The following is a 10000-nucleotide window of genomic DNA, read 5'->3' as shown; positions in this document are numbered from 1 at the left end:
GTATGTCCACCCATTGGAGGCAGCATTATCCATGCACCGCGTAGAGTCCCATAACACTGCAGATGCTTACAGCTGCATCAGTGTCGCATCCTCAAACGATCTGTAATAAAGAGATGGTAAGTGAAGTTGGTAAACTTCCACCGAATGAGAAAATAGAGTGCCATAGCAGCTAATGGACAATGCCTCCGCAAGAAAGAATCACAAAGCAGCTCAGGAAAAACACAATCCCATAATAATAGATTCCGTTGTGATTGGGATTCAGTTGCTTTAATTCAGCCGAGGTCGGCAAGTTTTAGTTAGGTTGGTTCCGAGAAGCGCATTTCAATAATTGGCTGCCGCAAACTCATAATTTGCATCCTGAAATGGAATGAACCTTGGGAATATTAATTTGAATGTATTCACTGGCTTTTCAGTTGTAATTATTTGTGGCTGTGTATAATAGATTTATTCAGGTAGGAAGAAGTCTCTTCCACCACCACCACCCCACACCCCCCAAAAAAGCGATTTTTGTAATTTGAATGAATTTTCTGTCTGGTGCTTTATATGGTGCTATGGAAATGTCCAGTCTTGTCCCAGACAATCATTATAGCATGGTCAAAGCAAGCGACCGTACTGTAAAAAATTCAAAAAATGGGTTCTCTCATTTCACGTCATACATATTTATAGTTTGGCTGCTTCGGAGATGTACTCGTTTAATTCCCGTCCACCGTTAAAAAGAGCTCCATCCTTTCATCCATATGCAGGCTTTTGTCAGCGAGAAGCACGAGGGGGACAAGGTCATCGTCTCCGAGAGGGCCCATGTCGTTTTCATCTTCAACTTCCATCCTACCAACAGCTACCAAGACTACCGCGTCGGTGCCGAGATGCCCGGGAAGTATCCTTTACTTTTCACAGCCTGGTGCAGGTGCTCACTTTGTCACCACTCTCAATGAAAAGGGCTTTTTGCAGTAAATTGGTGAATATGTACCGATTTTCCAACAAGGATATTATTAGAGCCCACTTCAGTTTGTTTTTGAGTTAAACCCTCAGTAATTAAAATGTTTTTGATACAGTTCGGGTTGACCTCCTGTAACAGTTAACGCTATATACTTAGTGTGCTGTATATCTGTCAGCGGCATAATTGGTGTTTTAATTTTAAGTTCATATACTGATTAGCAGTCTGTTGATGTGTGTGCCTTTGTGTGCCTCCGCAGTGGGTCTACTCCATCACTCCACTCGAGGGCCATTTCGTGCAGGTGTCTGTGTACACAAACTCGGTGGGTTTCCGACGGCATTTACTTTTGATGGATGCCCCAGACGGTCAGAGTTGCCTCAGATGTGTCACATTTGGTGGTCCCCCAGCCTCTAAAACACCCATCAGCCATGTTCACTCTCCACTCTCTCTTTTCTCTCTCATTTACATGGTGGCGTGTTTTGAAACACCAAGTGCGAGACACACGCTTGCGTCACAGGCAGACTAATGGTGCATCTGCCCAGAACCATACGCTACTTTGTCGGGCTCGAGGGGAACTCGGAGAGACGGGGGGCACGGAAATGTAACAGTTATACTGCGGACATTTCGGCTCGTCAAAATGTGCCTGTTCTGCACCCCACCCCACCCCACCCCACCTGGGCTGCCTTGGGCATTGAACCTATGACCTTGACATTGCCTTTTCTCTGCTCTTGCAGATCTCAGAACCTCTCTGGAAGTGTCTGTTTCCTGCGAGAGCTGGCCAGTCATTGGCTAACGAGGTGTGGAGCTGAGAGCTCCTGCATGTTTAATGCCCAGGGATGATGGCCATGGCGGCTGAATGACCAGAGGGTCCTTGAACATGGTGTTCACCTTGGATGCTTCAGGGGGCTTCTAGGATGCATCCGCCAGAAAGAAAAAAAAATGAATTTGAGATGAGGTTTTGGCAATGGGGGCCAAAGCTATATATTCTAGGGGCCACGTTTTTACAGCGAGTGCAGGTTCGGGGAAGGCGTGTGGTGTGCTATGCACAGTGCAGTGATGTAGTGCCTGTCTCTGCTGCTCTGGGGTCAGGTTCTCGCAGGTCAAAGAGACTGTCCCCTTTCTGAAATTAAAAAGAAGGGAATTCTCAGAAGTGTTTTGCAATAGCTCTGCCCAGTGCATTGGGAGCAAAGTTGAACTTTTTTTTTGAGTTTCCAAGGATCTAGTTGTCTAGTGTAGGAATAGAAAACATGGCAGCCGTTATATTTCAGTGTTTGTGGTCAACCTGGAACAGTTAATGCTCATGTCTTTCCCTCCTTTTTTCAAGAAAAAATATAGATTCCAAAACAATGTGTCTGATTAGAGCAGGACTGGAGAGGTATAAACTGATTTTTTTGGTATGAGGAGGCAGATTTAGCCTTCAGTGCATGAACTTTGGGGATTGTTTTTTTTCCTTGTGGGTGCTTCCAGTGTCATTTTTATATATGTATGATATATTTTATATATCTTTCATGTATTATTCATTTTCCCATGTAATTCCTACCTCCTGGCAACCTTTTGATGTTTAAGGAGATGTCCTCAGATATTGATAGTTAGGAAAGCAAGCGGAAGAGAGAACGCGGGAGAGAGAGGGAGCAGGGAGATGGAACATGCAAATAGCTCAAAGGGCAAAGCCAGAGTTTGTCATTAATACAGAGGCGCAGTAAACATGGGTGTGCATCTGTCTGTGATCATTTGTATGTGTGTGTGTGTGTGTGTGTGTATCTATATAAGTGTGTGTCTGAGTCTGTGTTTGTGCCTACGCACTCCTGCAGAAGGTAAATATGTGTGCGTGTGTGTGTGTGTGCGTGTATGTGTTTGTGTGTGCCTGAGTACACCCCAGAGCTCGGAGATGCCTGGCGACTTGCTGTGGCGGGGCGCGAGCAGCAGAGGATCCAATTAGAGCCGAAGACAGATGAAAGTGCCACTCAGAGGCAAAAGGGAGGTAAACAAGACGAGTCCATAGGTGTCCAAAGTGCTTTTTCATTAAAGCCCGGGCCTGTCGCTCCGCTTCGTTTCCACCGCTCGCGTGTTAAAGAGTGACGCCACGCGGGAGCCGGGGGGGGGGGGGGTGTCTTGGGTAGAAAAAGAAGCAGACCCTGCTGTCTTTGGATTGATTTCAGCTGGGATGTGGGGGGCGGGGGGTGCATGGGGGAAACACATTGGGTAAAAGGGTGAGTGGAGCGGAAGACTACGTCTGTATGGACGTGTGTGTTCCTGTAGAGGAGCTCAATGGCTTTCACTTTCACAGGTGCAACCGTAGCTATTAATGCACCGCATATTACTGTGTTGTGGTAGCGGTCTGCTAGAACATGGGTGGGATGCGAACAAGCCTTAGCGAGCTTTTAAAACTACACTTTCTCAACGATATCACTGCCTGCTCACCAGGACTCACAGCTGACAGGGCAGATGTTTTTTTTTTTCTACAGCTAGTTTTTCTTTTTCTTCTCTCTTCTTTTAAAATGTTTCTGTTCATCGTAGGGGAGGCAAAAAGTTGGGAGGGGAAGTTTCCCCCAAAGTTTAATGCTGAACCCCTAAACACTGGCCATTAAAATTCAGCCGACATCAGTGTTTTGACAGGTGCTCGAGCCCGCAGTGTTTTTATCCTGCATCTGCCCCCCCACATCCACCCCACCCCCCACAGATTCAACCTTTTCTACCTCCCCCTCCCCCCCCTCTTTCCCTTGGTAGGTGCCTTCTCGAGGCTTCTGGCAGCCCGCTCCAGCCAGCCAGTTGGTGCTATTTAAAATCCCGGTTGGATACCGCCCCGGAAAAAAAAAAAACGAAAAGCCTTGCGCTGTCAAAGTAGATATGTCTTTTGATGGTGCATGCCGCGGCCCTATCGACACGCCAGAGATTGTGTCAGGTCATCCCCACTCTCATTATCCACCGGGGCATTTACCCGACAACCATCCTAATTTGGACGCCACGGCGACAACATGAGACTTAGAATGAGAATGGGTGCATTCTCTCTACCCCGCACTTGGTGCCAACAAGCAGCCTGCGCAGTGCCTAGAGTGTATCGGGGGTTGTATGTGTGTGTAAGTGTTAGTGTGCGTGTGTGTGTGTGTGTGTTTGTTTGTTTGTGTGTGTCTGCAATCATAGGATGGGTCGATGCCTAGTGGAGTGTCAGCATGGAGGAGCTTCAGGCTCCTACCTGACAGTGAAATGTTATGTGGATTATATGTTTGACCATAATTTATAGCCTGTAAGGTGTATTTTGCAGGCAAGTGTGCTTTTTAAACCTGATGTGTGTTTTTCCCGCAAATGCTGTCATGACATGAATGATTCAAGTGGAGTTTTTTTAAACAAAATTTCAGTTAGCAGTTGCACCGCCTTGACAAAATGATCAGCTTTTTCGAAAAGGCATTTCGAAAGCTCCTCCTTACTTGATTCCTTCTATTTGATTCCTTCTATCGTAAATAAAATGTATAGCAGAAATCTGGGATAGAGGGAGTCTTAAACTAAAACCAACAGGAGTTGAAAATAGACCTGCCAAAGTTATTTGCAAGTGCAGGACAGGTGTCAACTCAATAACAGTTTTCACCGGCCTCGCTGACACCGCCGCAAGCCGCACTCACCCAAGCTATTGGATGTGAGCAGCTGCGAGGTAAGGTGCTGCACCAATAACAAATCCAAGAGTAAACTTAGGCCACAGGAATAAAACTAAGCAACTAAAAGAAACTGCAGTGAGTTCATATCATCAAGACCCCCAAACAAGATTGTAATCCGTCCTGGTTTTGCTGCTTTCCACAGATAATCACCCATCAAAGACTTATCAGGTATTACTGTAATGGTGGAAACCTCACATGAACCTGTTGAGGTAAAGCCATTCCACCATTGTGGTAGCAAGCTGCCTGTAGGCATCAAAAGTGCTTTGAGTCATTATATGAATATTGAATAATAGCTGATGGTGTTATTGTACTCAATGCTATTATTTTACTTTCATATGAAGAACTCTTCTTTGTGATTCCAAAATAAGATGGTGTAACGGCTGATGTAATGGATTTACTTTCACTTTGAAAATGTTTGGTAAGTGTATTTGATGTGATTTTCAAATGCAACTTACAGACATTAAACAGTTTGTACATAATTTTAGACATCAGGAAAAGTAGCATTTATATTTGTACTCTGCTGAGGTTGCTGAGCATTTGTAGAAGCATGTTTACTTTCCACATGCGTGAATTCACTAGCTTTATGAATGATTGACTCCAAACCAGGATGGAGTCTTTGCACCTCCAGTCAGTCCATGTCTTGGTGTAGTAATCAGACTTTAAGGCCTAGTCCACACGTACCAAACCGATCTTTTTTTCCTCCGTCTTCCCTGGAACCGTATTAAGAATATTTGCGTCCAAACGGATCCATCTCAACACGACTCAACACGTTACTTCATACCCCAGGCCTATAGGTGGCACTGTTTCTTTACAGAAATTGACCAAAACTTGCGCTTTACAAAAAGACAGAATAGGCTACGACCAAATGGCTAGTGCAAGGAAACCAGAATTGTTTGTGTGGACTGATGGTGAACTGTCATCTGTAAAACGAATAAACTCTATTTTACGGTTTGTGAAGGGTGCAGTCCCGTCCTTTATTTGGCTAACGCAGGTAGGCCTACTAATCACCTTTACTTTCTTTGGTTGTAGGATAGTCCGTGATTCACATTAGTTTTGGCTATCACCGCAATTAGGCTACTAAACGCAAGACTTACCCAAGTTCTAGGCTATTCTGTCGCATTTATAATATTGCTATAAAACCTTCGTTAGTAACAGTCAATACTTTTGCCTGCATCAAATCGCGCATTTGCATTCAGTGTGCTACCATCGGCTTAACGTGAGTTCTAAGCGTCTTTGTATGCTTATGTCTCATTTCACTCGACTGTGAATGCATGTATATATGTTGTAAGACATGTAAAATAAATGAATGACACTGGCACTACGCACAAATTAATGTAGCCTAAACTTACACCGAACTTTCCTAATAACTTAAGTTCTCTCGCGTCACTGACCGTAGCTAGAATGCATAAAGAAACAGTGTTCAGTCCACCAAGTCATAAGCTATCGACGCTGCGCAGCACCAGTTGTGATATTTATCTTACGGAGTGTAATCGTAGGTAATGTCATGTATGAAAACTAGTATTTTTAGGCAATACTATAAGTGTAAGTCCAGGGCAGCTGAGGTGTGGCGATGACATCATCGATACGCGAGCAGGATGTGCGGTTTCGCTGTCTAAACGAATTCAAACGGGCTACGGTTTCAGATTTTTCCACTCTGGGACCAGGTTTCAAAAAAGTGCGGTTTCGGGCAGTTTCGTTTGGATGCTCGGCCAAGATGAAGCAAAACCTCTGCGTTTAACCTAAAAAGCGTCTCCGTGTGGACAGGCCCTAAGTGAAGGCATTTTGAATGAGACATTCTTACCATTCCTAAGGGGAACGACCAGCAGCCAATATAAAGCCCAGGATCTTACAGATATAAATCATGTGCTTAGACTTCAAAGCTAATGCCCTTAGCCACTGACTAGGCTAACTAAGGCATTGCATCCAACTTTAGTGAGGAAACTGCCATATCATCCACACAAGCCTGGGCAGGACCAGAGTCTACTGCTAGAGTAGCTTATTAGGATTCAGCAGAGGCCTTCACTGTGTGGCTCTGGCCTGCCTGGCTGGCTGGCTCCTCTGTGTTTCCCTGACTAGCTAGCTACCCACAGAAGGCTCTCCAGCTCTCCCTCCTCTCTCTCTCTCTTTTTCCCCTTCCATATGGACGAGGGCTGTGGGCCGGCTGCGATCGCGCTCGTGGTCACTGGCTGATTTTTATATGGTTCATCAGGGCCTTTAATCACCGCCCTGAGAGCTCCCGGCCATCACACCCCCGCGCCCAGTGTGTGTGTGTGTGTGTGTGGGTGGAGGGGGGGGGTAGAAAATTGACTCCCTTCCCGGGGCTCTCCCGTCCCCTTTCATTCACAAAGGCCGTATTGATTACAATACTTCACAGCTGAACCGCCGGGCCTGTTTGCAGCAGGCATCTGTAGGCTCTAACAAAAACGTAATTGCTAAAAGGCTTGAACTGCCAATTTGCCCCTGTGCCTTGCCGTCTTCTCCCTCATAAACACTTTGCCGGGGATCATTAAATGATCAGGCCCCGCATCCCTGGCATTATTCAAGCGCCTACACTCACGCTGACACACCAGTGCACACTGCAGACGCTCGGTCTCTTCACCTCTAAGTATCCCTTACACATAAACAGATATGGCAATGCTGGCTAGAAGTGCTGTGGTTTAGCGTGATTATAGTATTACGGTAAAGAAATAGGATGTGTTTGAAGATCTGTGGGAAATGACTCCCAGGAAGAGCTTTGATATTTAAATTTATTAACCAAGGATATATTTATCCAAATTAAGTTACTGATGTAGGCTGCAAGATTAAACCAATCTGCATGTTTATCTATGCCAGTTTCTTTTTACATCGCCTTTTATGTATCAAATATCAGTGAAGGCACAACTTTGTTTGTTTGTTTATTTATTTATTTATTTATTTATTTATTTGTGTGCCTGGAGAAATGACCCTTATTTCTTTATTTGTGTATGAGTGTAACTGTTACGTTTTTTATTTAGTGCATCTTGGGCTTTGTTGTAGATCAGGCTGAGATGCAGAAATTATGCTGATGGATTTGCCTGTGTTTGCAGCTGCATGTCCTATGTCATCGTAACAAAAAAATGTTACAGTCCTGTTGCATTTTTCGACGACAAAGTGACGCTGCCGTCGCTGCCTTTTGTGTCAGCCACTGTAGGGGAGCATGCAGATCATAGTAAGGTCACCCAGAAAAGAACACTGTCTGTCAGGACGTATTCTGCTCTAGTAAAGCACAAAATTAATGTGCTTTTACTGAATACCTTCCCCCCCCCCATTTTTTTCCCTTCTCTCCAACACTGTGCCCTTATAACTGCTGAGGCGAGCCACATCCAAAACAATGAATGATGGGTAATGCTTTTGTGGAAGTGAAATGGTGAAAAAGAAAATGAGAAAAGAAAAAAAAAAGAAAAAAGGAAAGGGGGAAAAAAGTCTTCTGCATGAGGTTATTCTGCCTTGTGCTAAAAAGAGGATGTCTAAGCTCAACGCCCTGTACCGACTCTCTCTCTGCTACTCTCGAGAGATCCATCCTTCCTCCGTTTCATCTTTCCCGTCTTTCCCTCTCATTTTTCTTGTGATAACCATCCCAAAAATATCCATAACAAAAGGAGTTTGTTCTGTCAGAATTAGACGCCAATGCAAATAGCGGCATGTAGAGTGGATTGGAGGGGGGTGGGCAGCAGGCATGGGGGGGTTATTGGGTTGCGGGGGGGGGGCTGAGGTAGGTTGTCAGTGATAGTAGTGGGGTGTGGGTGGGGGGCGGTTATTTGTATCGTCGTCTTCAGCAAAAACAATGCGCGCCACAGCACTTCTTTTTAATCATGGGTATCAAAGCAGACAAGCAGACAGTAAAAGGCAAGCTTTTCCACCGGCTCCAGGGGCCTCCGACAAGTGAGCACGCTCGGCAGAGACTCCCGCCCCAGACCCCTGACGAGCCTGCAGGGACTCTGGGTGATTATTCAGCCAGCCAATTAGATGCCCGATTGCTTGTTTGCCGCGGCTCGCGCACCATTTAAGCCCCTCCGAGACGCCGTTAAACAAAGGACTTGGAAAGAGGGAATGAGGAAGGAGTGTGAGAGAGAGGGGGTCTCTGGGGAGCGTAGTTTTTCTTTGGTCTCCATCACTCTGTTTGTTTCCCATCTCTCTCTCTCCCTCTGTCTCTCTATTCTCTCACTCCCTTTCTTTCCCCTCCACAGGTAAATAGCATTCTTTTCATTCACTTTTGTTCATATTAACATGTAACTTAAGCTTTTTCATATAAGTATAAATGCAACATAATTTTCCAGTTCGGTAATGTCTCTTGACACACTTTTCCGTGGCTGTCAGAAACATGCCTTGCTTGGTTACGTGAGGTGTTGACAGACATTATGACAAAAGCATTATGGTGCCCCGCTAGCGGATAAATTATGGTGACTTATGGAGTCGCAGTGGGACTGTGTGACACCTCCCGGCAAATGTCTTTCACCTGTTGTCGTCATGTGCGCTGCAATGATCTCATGTCACATTTGTTTTTACTCAAGCCCTCGTTGACACGTTGAAGCGCCCATTGTTCATGTGACAGTTATCAAGACATAACATTATCCTTAACACTTCCATCATGTCAGATGACTGTATGATTACTACGTGTCAGTGTAGTGTAGATTGTTTCAGGGATGATTCACTACACTCTCCCATCCCCCCCCAGCCCCCTTCATCCTACAAAAACAAAAAAAAGACAGGCTTTTGACAGTCACAGAGCTCCACAGAGATCTGTGGAGAGTAGGAAGGGGAAAAAAAACACCTGGCTGCCGTTATCAGGCCATCACTCAATATTCCGTAGATCCACTCCATAAAGTTTCATTAGAGAAGGAAAGATCTCCCTGGCTGGAATTTGAATCCATTTTCCCCTCTGAAATATTCCGTCTTGTTGCTTTTTATTCCTTTCCATTTTTCTTTCTCTCTTTCTTTTTCTTTCTGTCTCTCGCTCTCTCTCTTTCTCCAGAAGGTATTGCTCATTCTGGTCATGAATCTGGGCAATTACTTTTTTAAATATTTAATTTGCTCCATGCAGCACAGACTGAGAGAAGAGATTGTGTGCATTAATAGTCTCTGTTGTTTGAAACATTTTTCTTGACAGGATACATTATTAATATATTGAAACAGATAAATAAGTCCGCAGTCAGCCCATGAATTGAGTGCTCGCTGGTTTATCCTTTCACTCCCTGTGTCTTTACTTCTGTCTCTTTTTCCCCCTCTCTTCCTTTCTCTCTCTCTCTCTCTCTCTCTCTCTCTGATTCTCTCTCTCGCTCTCTCTCTGATTCTCTCTCACTTATTTACTTACTGCACGTGTAAATGGGACAGCGTAGTCATCTCCCAGGAGTTGAAAGCCATCAGAGTGGTTGATGTGTAATATGTATTCAACTGAGGA

At 45.0% G+C, this 10000-nt stretch overlaps 1 protein-coding gene across 1 annotated transcript in view; it reads left to right on the top strand.

Annotated features, from left to right (window-relative positions):
* Window positions 1-10000, top strand: part of gbe1b (glucan (1,4-alpha-), branching enzyme 1b) — a 99163-nt gene that overhangs the window by 71311 nt on the left and 17852 nt on the right. Inside the window, exon 14 of the mRNA XM_042063702.1 lies at window positions 744-874. Within this exon, the coding sequence (XP_041919636.1) occupies window positions 744-874 (131 nt within the window). The remainder of the gene's footprint in view (window positions 1-743; window positions 875-10000) is intronic.

Source organism: Alosa sapidissima, chromosome 15 (assembly GCF_018492685.1).
Source record: "Alosa sapidissima isolate fAloSap1 chromosome 15, fAloSap1.pri, whole genome shotgun sequence".
NCBI lineage: Eukaryota > Metazoa > Chordata > Actinopteri > Clupeiformes > Clupeidae > Alosa > Alosa sapidissima.
The sequence above is the reverse complement of the archived record's forward strand: the minus strand, read 5'-3'. Positions and strand labels throughout refer to the sequence as shown.